The 19,468-nt window shown below is 41.5% G+C and overlaps 2 protein-coding genes across 2 annotated transcripts in view; one reads left to right on the forward strand and one right to left on the reverse strand.

Moving 5' to 3' along the window:
- The window catches only part of LOC108668595 (PHD finger protein 12-like), a 25,968-nt gene extending 14,291 nt beyond the window's left edge, over positions 1-11,677 (forward strand). The window contains exons 12-17 of the mRNA XM_018155835.2: positions 6,680-6,761; positions 6,943-7,025; positions 7,493-7,624; positions 7,884-8,054; positions 8,364-8,467; positions 9,047-11,677. Of these exons, the coding sequence (XP_018011324.1) occupies positions 6,680-6,761; positions 6,943-7,025; positions 7,493-7,624; positions 7,884-8,054; positions 8,364-8,467; positions 9,047-9,374 (900 nt within the window). The 3' untranslated portion in view covers positions 9,375-11,677. The remainder of the gene's footprint in view (positions 1-6,679; positions 6,762-6,942; positions 7,026-7,492; positions 7,625-7,883; positions 8,055-8,363; positions 8,468-9,046) is intronic.
- A 105-nt stretch (positions 11,678-11,782) lies between these two features.
- On the reverse strand, positions 11,783-19,256 carry LOC108668596 (RING-type E3 ubiquitin-protein ligase PPIL2). The gene is made up of 11 exons (XM_018155836.2): positions 18,813-19,256; positions 18,302-18,521; positions 17,653-17,844; positions 15,998-16,163; positions 15,377-15,525; positions 14,731-14,854; positions 14,231-14,379; positions 13,816-13,967; positions 13,004-13,193; positions 12,605-12,756; positions 11,783-12,202 (listed from the first exon to the last, which is right to left on the reverse strand). Exons 1-11 carry the CDS (start codon positions 18,842-18,844, stop codon positions 12,112-12,114), a joined length of 1,617 nt encoding a protein of 538 aa, XP_018011325.1. The 5' UTR covers positions 18,845-19,256; the 3' UTR covers positions 11,783-12,111.
- Between the last annotated feature and the right edge of the window lie 212 nt (positions 19,257-19,468).

A 19,468-nucleotide genomic window follows, 5' to 3' on the forward strand; every position in this document is an offset into this window, starting at 1 on the left:
TTTAGCAATACTTTTTTCGAGGGTTTTTACAGCGGTGCGACAGCTTTCTTTAGCTTGATTTCGAGCTCTTGCGTATAGGTTATAGTCAGCATCGCTACGAGTCTGTAAATAACGCTGGTATGCTTCCTTCTTTGTTTTCAGCTTAGCTAAAACTGTACTGTTCATCCACCGAGTTTTTGTAACATCAACAACCAAGTTGATGTTCAATTATGTGACCTTATGATCTTACCTTATGACGAGTTTAGGAATAGTCAACGGTCGCGTTTATGCGCCGCCTTCGTCGTCCTTTGTCTCCAAGTCGTCGATAGGCAGATCGCACCGCCCTAGGGTCCCGGAGGTAACATTGAACGTGTTCCGTCTATCTGCCCTCCTTTGTTGTAGCAACAACCCTGACAATTTCTGTTACATTTGTGGCAAATTCACCCCAAAAGATCAGAGAAAAAAATCTGGCCTCTAAGGTGAAGTCAGCATACAGGCACTATTTTGGCTGTCAAGTTGGGGACCAGGATAAAAACTGGCACCTCATTTCTGCTGTTATAACTGCTTTGTCTGTTCAACACAATGGTTGAGCTCAAAAAGAAAGAGTATGCCATTTGCTGTTCCAATTATCTGGATTTTTCCCTTGCTTCTTCCCACTTGGGATATGCTTTTTTCCCCACTTGGATTTTTTCCCTGAAAACCTTGGGGATATAAGTGATGAGCATGGTGAGCGTTTTCACCAGGATTGCGCTTATGGAAAGTCGCTATCAAGGTCGCTTTAATCCAAGTATGATGGGAGACTATTGTTGGTTGCTACGAAGGTAGGAAGAATCTACTCATCGTCGCAAATCAAGAGGGAAAAAGCATTTCTAAAATAAAAGTCATAGCAATTAGGTAAGATTTCTCTTTAAACTGTCTTGATTACCATTTTTTAATATTTTGATTACCTAAATAAGATGTTTGAAATGTATAATCCAATATTATTTAATCATGTTCAGTTTACCAAATGTTGCATTTTAATGAATTTCATCAAAATTATTTCTTGAATATCTCGAAAACAACACGTGCTAGAGTACTTCTGTTTGCAGATTTGAAGTCAGCGACCTCGATTCCTTAAGAGAAAGGTATATTGGTTTGAGTTATGAAAAAAATTTTTTTTGTTGCACAGTGTACTAGTTCAACCCTGAGCGAAACGTTCACTGCACCTGCTAAGAAGAAGAAAAATTACTTATCAAAAGGTAAAATAAAACTCTTGCATCAATGCATTCTTTAAAAGTCATAATTGACCTTTCATTTTCAGCGAAAAATAAACACATTGAACATAAGAATCCTTTATTGGAACTCGACAAATATATTAAATCATCAACTCACGAGGTTGTAACTGATGTTTTACCATCTGCTAAAACCATACATCTAATTTTTTTACACCTAGCACTACTGGATTTTTTTTTCTACACCTAGGACTACTGTTTCTGTCCTCAAATATTACAATTTTCATTTAGTGCAGAATCATCATAGCGGAGGCACTCTTCACCACCGCTAATTCATGAAGAGTGGATTCAGTTTTCATTCGGTCACGGCGAGTGACATTGATGGAGACTACTGGCACAGTGCCGACAATCGTCGACTTTTCCCTGATAAGGGCATGCAGGATCCTAGCACAGTTTGTCGTCCCCTTCGTGGAAATGACCGAAGTTTTCTTTGCAGCTTGCAGGGCAGTACTCTATGAACATTTGCTCTGCTGAACACTCTCCATCGTCGCGGATATCGTGTCCTTCAGCCGCGTTGTTTAGTTCGATAGACTCTTCAGATTCGCGTCGCATCAGACCATTCTACTCATATTTATTATATTATTTCTGAAGTCGTTCTATTTCACGGTTTTGGGAGACAGGCACTGACGCCCAATCCTTCACTCTATGTGGCATCTTCATTCTATGCGTCACTCTCGATGCACTGACGCCCAATCCTTCACTCTATGCGTCTTTGATGACATGTTACTTTTAAATTTCCTTGATAATTCGTGTCCTTGCTTTCTCTTCTCGCTGGCGATCCTCTTTAGACTGGCAAAGCGAGTGCTCATGCTTAAGCATATAGATCTTCTCGCTCCTACAATAGTGTGTTGTTTTGAATAAATAGATCTTCGAATTTGGCTTAAATATCCTCATTACTGAGAGTAAGGCGCTTCAGCTTTTCAAGCAGTTCATGGTAGTTTTCATCTTCCGCTTGCTGTCGCTCCAAGACTGAGATTTTTTCCAATAGTTCATTATTTTTGTCTCGGTATTATTCCACTTTGCCGTATATCTGGCGCTCCTAAGTCGCTACTTTTTATAAATTTTCTCTGTAACGCTCAGAATTTCTAACGGCTTCAATGACTTTCTCTTCCAAGGCCTCGATTTTCTTCGACTGTTCCAATTTTAACTTGCCATACTCATTGCGCTCTTGTGCCAACTTGTGTTCTAATGCACTAATTTTGTCGGAATATTCTTGAATAGTAACCTTCTGCCGTGTCATATCTTCTTCAATCTTTCGCTCCAGGATTTATATTTGGTCCTGTTACTACTGACGTTGATCATGTTATCTTTTCTAGCTGTGTTCTATAATACTTTGCAGAATTGATATTTTAACCTTGTATTCCTAGTTTTAATCTTAGTATTTTACAACTTCGGCAATATTTTTTGTCAGACGTTACTCTTCCTTCTGTTCCCTAATTTATTACAACAACTCTTGGATCACTTCATCTTTCCGCAGAACAATTTTCTCGTAATATTTCTTTTGCTCCTTCAATCGGTAGCTATGCAGATCCTCCGAAACCCATCTCTTCTTCTCCAGTTCACCTTTTCCTTCTTAATCCGATGGTTTGATTACATGGCGAAAATTTTCCCTCTACAATTTAGCGTTCTCTTCCAAGTAATTTTGCTGCTTACGCAGCAACGCAGCCGTTGATTCTCCACTATTTTTCCTCGGGATTTTTGCATGGCATTAACAATCTCGGAATGGCCCCTTGCCCGCCTGATTGCACTTGCAGTTTCCTTACTTCGATCCTTGATTTTTACTGCAGGTACAACTCACTTCAACTTCGAGGATTTGACACCCACACTGGTCAGGACACTCAAATTCATTATCTCGAATTGGAGAATGAAGTTACGCTTGATCTCCACAGCAAGCATAGCCGTTGGAGAGCTTCGAATCTTGACCTCGTCGAGTAGGGTTTCTGACGCAATGATGCTGGCTGTCATCTCTGCAGCAGAGCAAGCAGTCCATTGCTGTACTCGCAAGCGCAGGGGCAAAAGAAGAATAAAAAAGCGCGTTTCCACAAATTACTTCGAATTTATTTAGATGGTATAAAGTTCTTCAGTCTTCAAGTTTGAAATTTTCAAAGTTGAGGAAAATTTAAATACACGCATTTAAATACTGGGTCGTAATCAGAAGGCTTTCTCGTATCATAGTTACCTGCACCCAAATCCTGAATTTCAAATCAATTTCAGTTTCAAAGGAGAGTTGACAGTTCCATGAGAAATACCAAATTAAATGTTTTCTCGCGTTATATGCAAATTCAAATAGTCTTCATTTCATAACCCCAAAAAATGTTCAGCCAATATTCATGATTTGATAGACATTGCTTATTACGATTCTGGAAAATTTATTCTTTCATAGATTATCTTATGATATTCAAAAATTCTCACATAAAACATGAGCCTGTTCTGAAATTCACTTTTGAAACAAATCTTAAATTTGTCCGTTTTGCAGCATGGTTATTATGAAGAATCTTGGAAATTCTTGTCAGTTGATACATTCGTGATCGCTGATTCTCAAGTTATAATATTTCAGGCATATAAATGAATAAATTTACGAGTCTGAAATTTCAAAATTTCAATCTTAATGCTTGCAACACTTTCATTTACTTGATGATAAATAATGTACGTTCGTAACTTAGCTATAAATGTCAACTGGGAACCTGCTTTTCTATCTGTCCTCGCCCTGCAGCATAGCAAGACTTTGCGCAAGCAAAATATTAATAAAAAGCATTTATAATCGAACTTTAAGAACAACTTTTTCTGACTATACGAAGATGAATGAATAAATGCATTCTGCATTATTTTTGGTGTAGGACAATAATATGATTCGAAACCAAATTAACTATTTAGTTCTTTGTGAAGGCTCTAATGATAAACAAAATATAAATATAGTTTATCAAAGTAATGATAAACAAAAATTGTCATAGCCTAAAAATAAAACCATAGCCAATACAATAGTACAGTCATGCCAATAGCAGCCCGCATTTATGAAACCGAGAGTATTTTTTTAATTGATGAAAAAAGATTACGCAAACATGTATTTAGCTTTTTACTAACAACAATTGTTACAAACTCGATGCATAGATTTCGGTTAACTTCACTGTTGATTTTTGGATGTCCCATTGTGCCGCACAGGAAATGACTTAGCGCGACACGTCATCCTGATCGAGTGACCGTATAGGATGACTTGCGACACGTGATTCCTGATTCCTTCTGTTGGCATGTATCCTACGCGATAAAAATTAACATGAAGCATTTGTATCAGTTGCTAGCTTTGCAATTTAGGGTAGGTGAGTGAGAGAGTAGAAGAAAATACGATAGCAAAAATGTATATTCATAGGACCATAACGAGAATACTGTCGTGTATATTCATGAATAATGAGCCGAAATAAAAGCCAATGTACGTCCTCGTCTGAATATTCTTGTTCGTCAAAATTCCACACCAAATTGAACTGCAATTGATGCGGGTTAAAGAGCATATGTAAATCGTTATTTTTTTCGAGTTTGCATTTGAAGTGAATAATTATAGTAATTCACCTCACACTAAGTTGTGTTATGTACGATACTATGTTGAGTCTCATCGCGTTTCTCTATTATCACTTCTTCACTTGATTTAATACATCCGCTGCTATTTACCTCTCGTTAGTTCCAATGTTTGCTTATTCGTTTTTTCCGTATTCCTTTCAGTGACCTGCAGGCCATTAAGCACTGCACCTATACAACAGTCTCCTTATGACCTTAAGATGAGTTCGGGACTTCCTAGTCCCCGGTCACGCTATTGCGCCGCCTTCGTCGTCCTCCGTCTCCGAGTCGTCGCTAGGCAGGTCACCCCGCCCTCGGGTCCCGGATGTAACGTTGGACGTGTTCCGTCTATTTGCACTCCTTTGGGCCAGCTGATGCAAGATAGCCTGTTGCTTGTCACTTGCTGAGGGAAATTTCCCATTACTGGACAATCCGGGATCTTTCTCAACCAATTGTCCAGTCGTTTCTTGAATGTTGCAAGGGTGATCTCGTTTCCTCTCAGCTCTTTTGGCTGGGCATTAAAGAGCCTCAGTCCTGCAACGGACAGTGATCCCTCACGGAGAGTCTTGCAGCTCAGGCAAGGCATAGAACAGCCTGGGTCCTGCCACGTACAATGATCCCTCGCGAAGAGTCTGCACTCTGGCTGCAGCTTGGTCATTAAATGGGGGAATCCTACAGTACCTACACAGTCTCCCCTTCCTATTGTTATAATACTTCATAATTTTGGAGGTCTCACTCGCAAAGTTAAGAGCCAGTCTGGTTATTATCTTCCAAGTGTACAGTATGATATATCTCTCTCTTCTCCTCTCCAGGGAGTACAGTCCCAGGCGTCTCAACCTTTCCCAGTATCACTGATCCTGGATGTGAAGGTCCGCTGGACTGACTCCAGTTTCCGCGCTGCGTCTGCTTTGAGCGGCGCCCAAAGCTGGCAGCAGTACTTAACATTGGGGAGCACGAGGGCCCTGAAGAGTGTAATCATTGGCGCTCTCGTTTGGAATGTCCGCTAGATCCACCCCATCCGTTGTCAGCCTCGTGCCACTCTTTGGTCGTTGAACGTGGCTTCAGTACTCATCAACACTCCGAGATTTCGAATTAGTTGCTTCTCCTCAATTTCTATGCCATCTGATGCTAAGTAGCGATGTGACATCCCGTTTGCTGTGTCAACTTTGTATCTTATTACTTCGAACTTAGTGCCGTTGAATTGAATATTATTCACTAGGGCCCAAAGACAAGTCATCATGAGCCTCTCGCAGTCTAGGTCGTCTGTCATCCCCATCAGCACCAGCACGCTTGTATCGTCCGCAAATGACGATGTAGACGAGTGGGTAAGTTCTGAGTCGATGTCGGCGATGAGGAAGAGGAAGAGGATCGGTCCAAGCACCGTGACTTGTATCCAATTGCGACAGCTTGTACTCTATCTGAAGGAAGTTGTAGATCCAGATAGATTCCTCCTACTAGGAGAAAGCATTATTTCAGTTGTAGAAGTTTCATTATTACAATGGAAATTTAGTTCCAAGGGCTTAACTATTTTTCCACTATACCCCCACTAGATACCCTACTACTTCCCGTTCATTAGTCACGGGTAAGGAATTTGGCCAAAGAAAGTGCACTGCAGTCACTATGAACGGCAGATTATTCTCACTGTTAATGAAGTGCTGCGAGTTATCTAGTTTGTTGTCTCTTACTGCGTTAGATTTGGCTGCTACTCGCTTCAAATCTCGTGGATCATTCCTCCAAAAATCCTGGCAACACAATAAGCGGATTGCCTGCTTAATAAAAATGCTGCTATGCTAATTACGATGCATCTTCTTCCATGATATTTTTTTTCATGCGTGCGGTTCTTTCTAATTCACACGTTACTAACACCGGTTGCTGGCGTGCAGGTTTGGGTGGACTTGAAAACTCCCGCTGTGGATGCTGCTCCGCCTGTACCCATGCAGTACAGACTCCTTACTGTTGGCAAGGGTATGTGATTCTTAGACACTTTTATTTCTTGGTGGCTTCATACATTATGTGTTTTATATGCCTGTCGCATCTCGAAATTGCGCAACGATACAACTTGATTATCAATTTTTGTCTTACCATATTTCTGCAATTAAAAGATCTCATTAATCTATAAATAATTATTTGTTTTTACGCATTCCAGGTAGCAGCAATCACGTGAATTTGGAGACTTACGGACACTGCAATTACATATCCAGCAACCACGCCTGCATTTTCTTAGACGAGGTGCGTTATTATCAATGGATCTACATTATTTGCTGAAGTATTTCTCGCGTATGTTTCATGTGTTACTGACGATGTTATGTGTCTTTGTCTCAATCTTTATAGTCAGCTGCATGAGAGAAACTTTGGAACGGCAATTTGTTGCCGTGATATTTTTCTTTGGTACAAAACGTGGTGTAATTCAGAAGTATGTTTCCCATGTTCATAAACTTACTCTCATTGTGCTGCATTTTTTTAAAGAAGCATATCTAAGTACTTTATGTGTGTCAGTGTTTCTTTTAATTAAATCAAATTTGTTTTTGTGTCAGTACTCTGGACAATATGAGCTTGGTGAACTACAGCAGCGTCGGTGTTTTCTTTTAATTAAATCAAATTTATTTTTGTGTCAGTACTCTGGACAATATGAGCTTGGTGAACTACAGCAGCGTCGGTGTTTTCTTTTAACTAAATCAAATTTATTTTTGTGTCAGTACTCTGGACAATATGAGCTGGTGAACTACAGCAGCGAGGGCACGACGGTGGATGGCGGGGTGTACCGCTGTGATCTGTCAGGAGAGAAAAGCGTCATCTCGCAGCCGCCTCCCAACTCCTTGCTGCACCAGGTTGGTTTTTCACTCGTTATGATAAAATCTGTTATTTATTCTGATTCGTACCAAGTTAGTTACTTAGTTACACTATAAAAATTCAAGCCAGGTGAGAAAGAATCTAACTTGTATTCAACTTTGATGTGGCTTTGTAAAATTAGGTTGCGGAATTCTTCTATAATCAATATTGTACCAAATTTTGTATTTAGTTAGTTTTAATCTTTATTGCTGAAGAACAGTGATATGTTCAATATTTTAGATGTTTTCGCTTGTCAAGGTGCGTGAGAGCGTTCAGAAGTATCGCGAAGCTTACATCAAGAACGGAGCTCCGGGCTATTGCTTCTCCATCGAGGACGAGACGGACGAGAAGAAGAAAGACTTCGATGGCTTTCGCGCGAACAACCTGAGAGGCGAGACGGAGGCTGTCATGACCAGCCGATCCGACCAGGTCTGTAACTCTGGCTAGGTCTGTGGCTATGGCTAGGTCTGCAACTCCGGCTTTATCTGGCGCTCTGGCTCTGCTCTGTGGGTCTAGTCAGGTCTGGGGTTCTGGGTGCTAGGCTAGGCTAGGCTAGGTTTGTCTCTCTGGTTAGGTTTGTAGATCTAATTTGGTTTGTTTTTGCAGCAACAAATAAACAATTTTGTGTCCTGATAGTGTAGAAAAAATAAAAATATGAAATATTTCAATGCTTCTATGTTATTCGAATATTTCTGTTATCATTCATGGTGCAGTGACCTCATGACGCAATACTTGCAGGTGATCCGACGGTGCGGATGCTCGCGCATGTCTCCAGATCAGCGCTCACGAGGGGGTTGGGAAGGGCCCGCCATCTTGCGGCACGGCTCTTACATCAAGTTTGGGTGAGAGAGAAACTCCTCTTCATATGTTGATATTTTCCCTATTTTCCATCATAGTTCTTAAGGTAATGCTGTAATTATTTCCTTCTGATATCAAGTTCCAACATTTGTTTAACTTCGTATAGTTGCCATGTTTACTTTGATGATCGTGCCATCTAGTATTGAAAAATAAATACTTTGAGTTGAATTTCGAATGTAGTGAAAGGGAGTCGTCGTTGTTAAGACTAGACCGCTCATTGGGATCTTGGATTCAAAAGTGTTGTCCAGAAAGCAGTTGATTTTTGGGCATCGTCATCCTGCCAGTTCTTTGGGGGGGTCCAGTGTTTCCTGTTTTCTTGAGCCAAGTTTTTAATTTAAAACATATAGTAACAAAAAATAGTTCCATATTCCATCTGTAAAAAGTTGTATTCTCCATCAAAATTTATGGTGTGTTTTTCACGTTGGGCGTGTAGGATTTTTTAAATTACTCAGCCTTCATCATTTGATATTCCCGTCTCCTGTGTAATTGATGTCACTAAGGATATTCACCATGCATTTATGGTTTAATCTTTGTCAACTCACTGAGTTGCGCGTGCGTTGCAGATGTGTGAAGTTCGTGTTCAGTGTGGTGGAGACAGCAAGCCTGGGCAACTGGCGCACGGTCACGGAGGAAGCTTACACTAAATTCTACGAGCGCGAGTGCCGTGAGCGACGCGAGCAGCAGGAGGCTGCAGTCGCAGCGGCAAAGTGCAAAGAGAAGGAAGTGGCTCGGGCAAAGGCAAGCAAGGATAAGCATAAAGACAAGGACCAGCATGATATTAAAGAGCCCGTGCATAAAGAAAATCACGAAAAAGAAAGGAAAAAGGAACCTAAAAAAAGCAAGAAAGATAGAGAGAACAGAAAAGAAAAAGAGGCCAAAAGCAAATCTTGAAACTGTTCCATGCATGTAATCCGTACCTGCTGTTCTCTCCAAACCGCCGTCATCAATTGAGCTGTCAGTATTATTTTATTTAGATGGCAACTTTATGGGCGACGTGTAATAAACTTTTCTGAGTCTTTAAAAGATTCTTTTTTTAGGGACGTTCCATTTGGAATTTCTACGCTTACGTCGAGAAGGAAGCGACTAGCCCGCCACGGGACGTCGACTTTACTTCATCTGACTCAGCATTATTTAAGCTGTGATGTCATTTGGGGAAATTTATGCGCGCAAATGCATTCATATAATTATAATCAGATTATTATGTTTTATCGACCGATGAGGAGTTTTGCGTTTAGTTCTTTTAAGGCGAGGACAGCGCGGTTAGAGGTTTCCGCCGTGTGTTTTTAGGTATCCGCCGTTCACTGTGTTGCGGCCTAAAGGCATGAGGCGACCTTGGAGAATCTCAACTGGCTCATTCTAAAAGCGTCTTTAGCAGGGTTGAGCTAAAGCGTAGAATTACGAGTACGAAAATTTCGTTCTTCTTTAAGGAAGTGAATAGAAAACAATGCCTTTTGAGTATTGCATTCAGTTAAAACATCTTGGCTTTGTCAAGATTTCTGTGCTTAGAGCGTAAACCCATTGATTAAGATAATAAGATGTAATGACGAAAATGTCTTGTATCCATCGCTGACGTTGCTATCACTCGACGTTGACGTCGTGATATTGTAATTATTCAATGTAGAAATTATGTTGTTTGTTTTTTCTTCTAAATTTTATGTTACTTACTTTTTGAAACCGTCAAATCGCGTGTAAACGTGTAAAAATGAGGAGTGTTTTTTTGGAATGGTACGCTAAATTTGGTGAAGTCGCAATTCTTCAATATTATTTGAGTGTTCTATTATGAGCTTTATTTTATCTTGTCTTTGGCATTCGTATATTTTTTCTAAGTTTGAAGGATAGCTATCGTAATTATTGCTGGAGCTTGCTCATGTCCGAGGGTCATACTTTAGACTAATCGGGGATCTGGATTCAGCTCAAGAAGTAAGTAATTAGGTTCATACATAGTCTCTCTTGAGTCATGAGTGAATTGAAATTGTGTGTGTATCTTAGATAATGCGGTCGTTATACGTGAAAATGGAGGTTCTGAACAAACAAATGTACAATAAGTTGCTGAATAGATATTTCTGTTAACTAGTATGTGACCCCCAGTGAATGCATCCGTGTCACAGGTGTCCCGATTATTGGCTCCACGTTCACTTGAGTTGCTTTTCAACAAATAATTACTAACTCTCTAGATTTTGAGACTTTACGAAGCTGATAGGAGACACTCCTTTACATTTCTCCACTATGCCGAGTCTCGTTACTGAAATCTTGTCATATTTCCTCGCTTTTATGAGGTTCGTGTCGTCTAATTTTTTCAGGTTATCCGATGTCACCAGGGTTAACAATATAAGTGTTCGATAGACCCGTTATGAAACACGATTGTCTGATCGTTCTTCAATTCCGGCATTCATGATGTCCTCATCGCATCAGCCTATCCCTCTTGCAGTTATATGGTTGACAGCTGAAACGTAGCCGTGGAAGCAGTTATTATCGAAACTTGTTATCGAAGTGACCCTGACCTGTGTGTATGACGATATCCAGATTTGAAGTACGACTTTGAAGTTTGTTATTTCCTGTAGCCCCCACAAGATTCTCTATCAAATTCAACGCGTTCGTGAGGCATAAATTGCAGCCAAGAATTTATCGAGAATGATTAAACCATTTGCTTGCGTTATTTTATTTTTATTTAAATGAATGGAGTCACGTTCTGCGAACCGAGACAAGAAACGCATCCAAGTCTTCCATCCCTGGATGACCGACGGCGAACATAGTGGCTGACACCTAATGAATTCTTGATGGAGGACATTAGTATTTGTAATTAATATTATTCAAGTTTGGCTATCGTTTTTGTGTCAGCTCTCGTCTTGTGGTAAGCTAGAGTTGGAATTGTTCGTAAATAGTAAGTCGCTGGCAAAGTTTTGCTGCTCACTGTCGTCGCGTGTAAGTCCTGTAAATATCTCTTGCATTTGACGGTCCGCTCTCCTGCGCAGCCTTTTAGCTGTAGCTTCTTCCTTGTTTAATCTTTCCGTGACGTGTGCGCAATAATAAATTCATTGTCATTCATTCCTCGCCAAATGTGTTTCAAATATTTTGTAATTATGTAAAAATATGATTTTATACTCTCATTTTAATCTTGTTGTTATAGTGGTATCTAGCTTAGTCATTCTTTTGACTTGAAATGTATTTTAACGGACTAATATATAGTTTGAAAACTACGTCTTGTGATCCTTTACTGACATTCAACAGACAAGACAAGCAACACGTTCGAGTAACTGTAACAAGTATTGCTGCAGGATATCCATTAACAGCCAACACGCTTGAGGGTGAAAATATTTATTCAGCACTGAATATTTCGCTCTGTTATCAGTAATGGGGGCCTTTACTTACATGAAACTTCCATTTATTTCCTTACATCGGTGTCTGGAAATTAATGTCCATCGTTTGCGAACAAGAACAAAAGCACTCTTAACGCTAAAAGTGCAATCTAAGATGAGCCATAACAGTATTCGCAAGAACAGCACAGTGAAATAATATAAGATTCTTATGGTAAATATACTCTTTCTTTTGTCCTCTTCACCACTAGGGTATCAATTGAACCCCCAGGGCGGGAAGGAGGGAGGATTCAGACTGCGCGAACTGTGCTCGCTTAAAAAGCACTGAAGTCACTGAAGCTGTACGATTTAGTTGTCTTCTTGGCCACGTCCTTCTGTTGCTTGGCTTTTTCTTCTTCTGTTTTACTGTAAAATGAAATTACGAACTTAGAAAGTTATCGGGGGTAAAAAAATATTCTATCACAATTATCACTTGAAAATTTATTATCACGAAAAAGATGGGATTATCCTCCAGTGCACAACTAAAATTCCTGCGCACATTAGTATTGGCGATGTGCAACCTGCCGGCAATTTCAATGACCCACGCTCATCGATGGCAACGGTCTACTCGTCTACTCTCAACTGTCGCTAGTCTCAAGACCAACATTAGGCGAGAGTGGCCTTGGGGAGGAGGATCAAGCACCTCACCTGAGGGTGCTCTTGGGGTCGAGGAGCAGACACCTCACCTGAAGGTGGTCTTATTGAGGTCGAGGAGCGAGAACTACACCTGAGGGTGGTTTTATTGAGGTCGACGAGCGAGATCCTCACCTTAGGGAGGTCTTATTGAGGTCGAGGAACTTGCCGACGCCGCTGCGGAAAGGCTGTAGTTTGTTGTCGTCAGGTCGCGCTCTTTTCGCACCACGCAGCTCGGCCTGCTCAGCTGCAGCCGCCGCTTCGTCGGCCGCTCTCTCTTTCGCCAGCTGAATGGAATAATTCACTATCTATACAATGTACTATTTATAAAAATGAAAACACACTAAAAAAGGTAAAAACTAATTATAGCACGTTCATTTTTCCAGTCACCCAAGTAGAAGTTATCTTCTACGAATTTATTGTTAATCAAATTGCTACAGAGCTCAAAGGAAAAAGTGTAAAGAACACCAAAAAAAGGGCGATGTTCTCTAGTAATTCGACTAGTCATTGGATGAGAAGAAGAGTTCCCTAGACCTGTTCATCGACGTCTTTGAAGGGGTTGACGAAGACTATAGCCTTTCTGATGACGATGGGCGTGACGGGGACGTCTTTATTGTCAGTCTCGACGGCCTCCATGGCTTTGAGCGTCTCGAGGCCGCCCACCACGCGCCCGAATATCGAGTGCTTGCCGTCTAGGTGCTGGCACGACCTGAACGTGATGAAGCTGCGGGCACACAACATGTTATGAGTGACACGAGTATTCAGGAACAATGGAGAGTGATAGACATTCATGATTTGATTAATACCGTCATTATTGGAGTTATAACAGTTGGAATTGTCTGGAATCTTACCAATATTAAAAAAATTTGAAATGAACGAAAATAAATCATTTAGTTGAAAGGTTCGCACGAACTTGAATGATTAACAATAGGTTGTTTTTAATGAACATATATTGATACAAATTCCATAATCTGCTCTGAAACTACACTTGTTATAGATATTGAAGATCTAGAGGCTGTGCACGAGACGTCGTAGGAAGTAATGAATTACAGCTCATTTGGTCACACGAACATTGAGTTTCTAAAAGACATATAGCGCGGCCCTCACAGACCACACTTCGATTACTCAATTTATCAAATACCTTAGTAGTGAATCTTCGAGGTTTTGTTCAAGCAAAAAATTAGGAAATAAAAAGAGAAGAAAATTAATTTGCAACATAGAAATATTAAGAGGACACATAACTCAGGATTTTGTCTAGTAAGTGATGTTCCACGACTAACGACGGAAGACATTCGAGTTCTGTGGCTAGAAGAGGATGATGACATTGCAAGTAAAGGATGACTCACAACTGACTCTTGTTGGTGTCGGGGCCGGAGTTGGCCATGGACAGCACGCCGCGCCCTTTGTGCGAGTACTGAGGGCGGAACTCGTCCTTGAAGGCGCCGCCCCAGCAACACTCGCCACCTTTGCCGGTCCCGGTCGGGTCCCCTCCTTGGATCTGCAATTAGGCAGAAATAAAAATGTATAATCAAATTTATGGCAAAGAATCCTTAGCTTCATTCATAATTTTCTGCGAAAACTTAACTGAGAAGCATGAACATAATCTACCACAAGGAAATGAATAATGCAAACTGTCAATGAACGGAGTAAGAAACCAGGCGTGATCTCAACATAAATCATGAATAAGCAAATTAAATTTAATGATCCCCAAGAGGCCGATATAATAAGTGAAAAGTTTACAGGACAGAAGCGAGTGCTCACCATGAAGTGTCGTATGCAGCGATGAAAAATGGTGTTGTCGTAATAACCTTTAAGGCAGAGGTTGATGAAGTTATCACTGGTCTTCGGCACGGTGTCGCAGTAGATCTCCAAATTGACACTTCCTAAATTGGTGTCAAATGAAACGTAACCTGCAGTGGAGTAAAAAACATGAAGGCAATGAGGTGGGTAGCAAATACACGAGAAAAGGTCTTCCGACACAATTCTTTTTAAATGTAAATTTATGTTACCAGCATTCAACTAAATTAGAATAGCCATTCCAGCAGGAGCAAGCATGCAATTGACAGTAGTCGATTTTCATGAGTAATTTAGAGGTAGCATTACTTTTTCATTACGCTTCGTCCGTACTTAGTAACTGGTATTTATTTATTCATTACATGCTAGCGTTAATATCCATTAAATGCTATATTTGAGAATTAATGAAGTCAACGTGGCTGGAAATGCTAGATGGATACACCGGCAAGCTACCGCCGGATGAGCACCTTTCTTTTTAGTGCGCGCGTATCTGACGACGTGGTCCTCCAGCAGCGCGGGCTGGTGCTGCGTCTCGACCGACGTCGCCGTCGACGTCAGGCTCGCCGCTACCGCTCCCGTCGAGTAGTGGGCCTGGGGGGGGGGTCGAGGGTGGTGATGTCAGCATCATGCTAGCGCAGCACGTTCAAGAGGCACATGCAGCACGTTCAAGAGGCACACGCAGCACGTTCAAGAGGCACACGCAGCACGTTCAAGAGGCACACGCAGCACGTTCAAGAGGCCCACGCAGCACGTTCAAGAGGCACACGCAGCACGTTCAAGAGGCACACGCAGCACCTTCAAGAGGCACGCGCATCACCTTCAAGAGGCACACGCAGCACCTTCAAGAGGCACACGCAGCACACACACGCAGCGCGTTCAAGAGCCACACGCAGCACGTTCAAGAGGCACACGCAGCGCGTTCAAGAGGCACACGCAGCGCGTTCAAGAGGCACACGCAGCACGTTCAAGAGGCACACGCACAGGACAAGTGTCCTCCTGTCAATATATGACAGGAGAACAAGTGACAGGAGAACAAGTGACAGGAGGACAAGTGACAGGAGGACAAGTGACAGGAGGACAAGTGACAGGAGGACAAGTGACAGGAGGACAGACCGCGTTGAACTTGTCAGGACGACGCTGGGCGGGGTCGTGGACGGCGTTGTCAGGCTTGTACGTGGCGTGGAAGTGAGCGAGGATGTCCTCAGCGTCTTTGCTGACATTCTTGAGGCGGTGCGAGGCGCTCGTCTTGTCTCGCTCGCTCTCTGGGCAATAAATAAATGTAAACAATATAAGCTTAATGATAAAGCTTAAAGGCGTCAACAGCTTAACTCTAGAGGGAATGTATAGATACAAATGTACCTTACCAGGTACGATTCTAAGGTTGCAAAAATTTTGCTATCTGACGAGATTTAAAGTTAATCATAGAAATTAGGTCAGCTATGCCAGATATTGCCTAAGTAAACCGATTTGCACGAGGCAGTCTACACGCCAAGGCGCTGCCCGTCTTTAAAGTTGTAATTTTGAATGATCACAATTCGGGAATCCAATTATTGCTCGCGTTATCGCGCACCTTCAATATGACTGGTGACTATGTAGAAATTGTGAAATTACAGCACGCGTAAATGTGGAAAATTAGAAACTTTTCAGGACAGCATTTCATTCGAAATTGACCAAGACAGTAGACCTAAATATGCAGCATGGAAGCTCATTCGAATTTCGTTGTTCCAAGTTTACCTTCATCGACAAGTCGGATGTTATTTTTGATGTGGTAAAAATCGGCGATGTTGAATTTGTCGAGATGTAGAGGGTCTTGCAGCGTGATGATGTCTTCTCGCGTGAAAGCAACATCGGTGAGCAGGTCGCGCCAGTTGTTGGCACGGATGTTGAGCTGTTCAACGGCCTGGTGCAAAACATTTAATTCTCAGTGATAAAGAAGTAATAATCAACACCGTTTAGATTCTACTTGAAGGTTTAGATGCTACTTGAAGGTTTAGATACTAAGGTATGTTTAAATAAATACTAAAGGTTTAGAAGGTTTAGATACTACACCGCTTGAAGGTTTAGATACCAAAATGACGTTGTAAATGTCAGAGGCCGAGGTACTCACTGAATGAAGAGATTTTCAATGTAGTTAATCTCTCATTGAAACGACGCGTAGCAATCGGCGAATAATCGGCGCGTCATCGTAAGTCAAGAACCCACGGCACCGGAGATAATGTTAAAAAAAATACTGCGCGAAATCTAATGGAAAGTTCTTATTAACCCATAAACTAGACCGTAAAGCGTTACGAGCTAAAGGCGATTTTCTATACGTAAGTAGATGACGGAGACTTAAAAAATGGTTAGTCAACTTCAGGCTTAAGTGCCAAGTAAAAGTAAGTAATTCAATGAGATTTAAACGAAGTCAATTTTAGTGCAAAGCCATGAAACTGAATTGAAATTTGAAGGCAGAATCTAACTTGGACTTCTTCGAAAACTAATAAATTTGCTTTGTGAAGGGATAATACAGTACAGCATAGGCTCGGAACTATCAACTTCCATTGCGAATGATGACAAACACGTTCAGACGAGAATCAATCTGCATTGATGGGGAACTTTAGTTTCGCAACGTCCAGGATGACGAAACTTCACTATTTGTAACATTCAACACGAACGTACTCAAATTACAAGCCTATTTCACAATAACAGTTAGTCACGGAGGTGAACGTCAAATGAATATTGCGTAGCTTTAGTGAACTGCAAATCTTGCTCGTTCATATATTAAGATAATAAATCTTCAATGAAAATTTTTAATGGAGGCATGAATGCAAGAAGCTTTCAATCAGGAAACGATAACGTGGTAAATAGTCACGCTAAGATGTCCACACCAGGATGACTGACATGAAACAGATTCCTAGCACAGGGCTTCACGGTAACAAATAGAAATTATCAGCACAGACAAGATCGTCGGTATCTCCAGGACGACCGTGGACTATGAACGTCGCAGCACGGCTGGCGGGACGCAACTGACCTCGCGTATCACGGCTACTCCGACCTGACCTCGCGCAGCCGCTACTGCGCACAGGTCGGCAGCTAATGTTACTGAGGTAGCTCAGTTACACGTCTTGTGCTTAGACACGACCGGTAAAAAACTACGAAGATTATGCTAACAAAAATTGGACGATTAACCGCTTGACTAACGAGATTTAGTAGGGAATGATCCATATCGTTTGAATTAGTCAACTGTTCATTAAAACTGGGATAATCTAGTTGAAAATTCTACAAAAGCACGAGCCACACCTCAATTTAGTGATGGCCGTTAAACTTCACTAGATTCTTGGATAAAATCCAAGTCAGTCACTTATCCGGTGCAACACCTAAACGAGTTCCGGGACTCCTGAGCTACACACCTCATAAGAAAAGACGTTGCCAGTGGTCTTGACCGCGACGACGTGCGTGTTGTTGGTGAAGGGCTTGTAGAGAACAGGGCAGTGGTACTCCACCGCCACGCCGCCGTCGCTAGAGGAGCTTCCTTCACCGCCACCGCCACTGCTGCTGCTCCGGTGGAACGTCACGCGAACCAACTGCTTCTCGTTCAGGGCCTGAGTCGTCATTTCAGGAGTCAATGTTTGGACAGTGAGAAGTGAGAGAGTGCATCGTTTCAGGAGAAAAGAACAATGCACGAAAGTTACGAGATACTTTAGTACCAGACAGATCAACATGAATGTGCTGCTGGCAAAGTAATAATTTTCATTCATGAACGTAAGCCCAGAAAAATCTTATTGCAGATGAAGATGGTCCACCGATGAGAGGAAATAACCGTCATGGAACATGGTTATTATCAGTGAAATATATTTTGCCGGAAGACGCATTTTGCACACCACACAACCAGCACCATTTCTTGCATCCAATGCGTCAACCTCATACAGAGAGTCCACATATTATTTTGATTCATAGCAATAACATAAAGTCGAGGTACACATGACAATAGACTATAATTCGATGTATGATTACATAGTACGAGAAGATATTTAAAATGCTCCTCCACTCTGTACACACCGAGCCCGTGACGGGGTTCAGCTTGAATTTCCTGACAAAAGGTAAAATGGCCTCCAGATCATAGACGTTGCCCTGAGGGTCGACGTAAGGATGGTTAAAGGGCACGAGCGAGAGGCAGCAGTGGCTCAGCGGCAGCCTCCTGAAGGCGGCGCGCGCCCCTGAATGAGAAGACTTCTTGTAGCCTCCGTAGAACTGTGACCACTCGGTGGTGGTCAGGTACCTGCAGGAGGGCAGGCCGATTCATAGATGGTAGCTTAAAAAAGTCTGATAAACGAACAAAACATTAACACTGTTCCGATATTTTACAAGATTAAGATCGCGACTATAACATAACATTATATTTGAAGATAAAGACCGGGATCTCATGCCGTAATGTTCGAAGATTAAGATCGTAGATCGTGACCAAGAAAATATTTTTCAAGATCAAGAGCGTGATCCATCTAATGTCTGCCATGAACATGGAACTACTCAACACCAGCGAAATAAAATTCTTAGAATAAAGTTGACTCACATTTTATCGCTCTGGTGCTGTCGCTTGCCCATCTTGCAGGTTTGTCGTTAAGAGCTTCTAGATAGTAATTTAAATATTACGTTTGTTACTTTCTTATATACTTTGATCGCTGTGCAACTAATAGAGGCCTACGAATTCTTGGTAGGCTATACAATCAGGATGCGTATCCAAATTAAGGTACTTCAAAGATGACCGAATGTTTGTTTAGTGTAAATTTAGACCATGATTACATCACGGAACTCAGACATTGTAGCCTGCTCATCAAGACGTAAATTTCAGCTCAGCGTAGGTAGAGAAACATTTGTACAATACCAATCGTCAAACCATTGCTATAATTTTACTTCAAGTTTTTTTCCTAGAATATGTCGAAATATAAGAAATAGCACTTTCTTTAGTGTACACTGCTCAGGGACCGGGGGAGCGTGAGGGCCCCTGTGGGCAGACGGCCTCACCCCTTGCGGGTATGGATTCTCACGTAGATAATAGGTAGATAGGTAATAGATAGGTAGATAAGTAATAGGTAGGTAGATAAGTAATAGATAGGTAGATAAGTAATAGGTAGGTAGATAAGTAATAGATAGGTAGATAAGTAATAGGTAGGCAATAGATAGGTAATAGATAGGTAGATAAGTAATAGATAGGTAGATAGGCAATAG

Source organism: Hyalella azteca, unplaced genomic scaffold, assembly GCF_000764305.2.
Source record: "Hyalella azteca isolate HAZT.00-mixed unplaced genomic scaffold, Hazt_2.0.2 contig16409, whole genome shotgun sequence".
Classification (NCBI taxonomy): domain Eukaryota; kingdom Metazoa; phylum Arthropoda; class Malacostraca; order Amphipoda; family Hyalellidae; genus Hyalella; species Hyalella azteca.

Coding starts and splice junctions, on each gene's coding strand:
- LOC108668596 (XM_018155836.2), bottom strand. CDS start 18,844: ATGGGCAAGCGACAGCACCAGAGCGATAAAAT. Junction 17,845..18,301: donor TGAACCCCGTCACGGGCTCG/GTGTGTACAGAG, acceptor ATGACGACTCAG/GCCCTGAACGAGAAGCAGTT. Junction 12,203..12,604: donor CTCAATAAGACCTCCCTAAG/GTGAGGATCTCG, acceptor TTCATTTTACAG/TAAAACAGAAGAAGAAAAAG.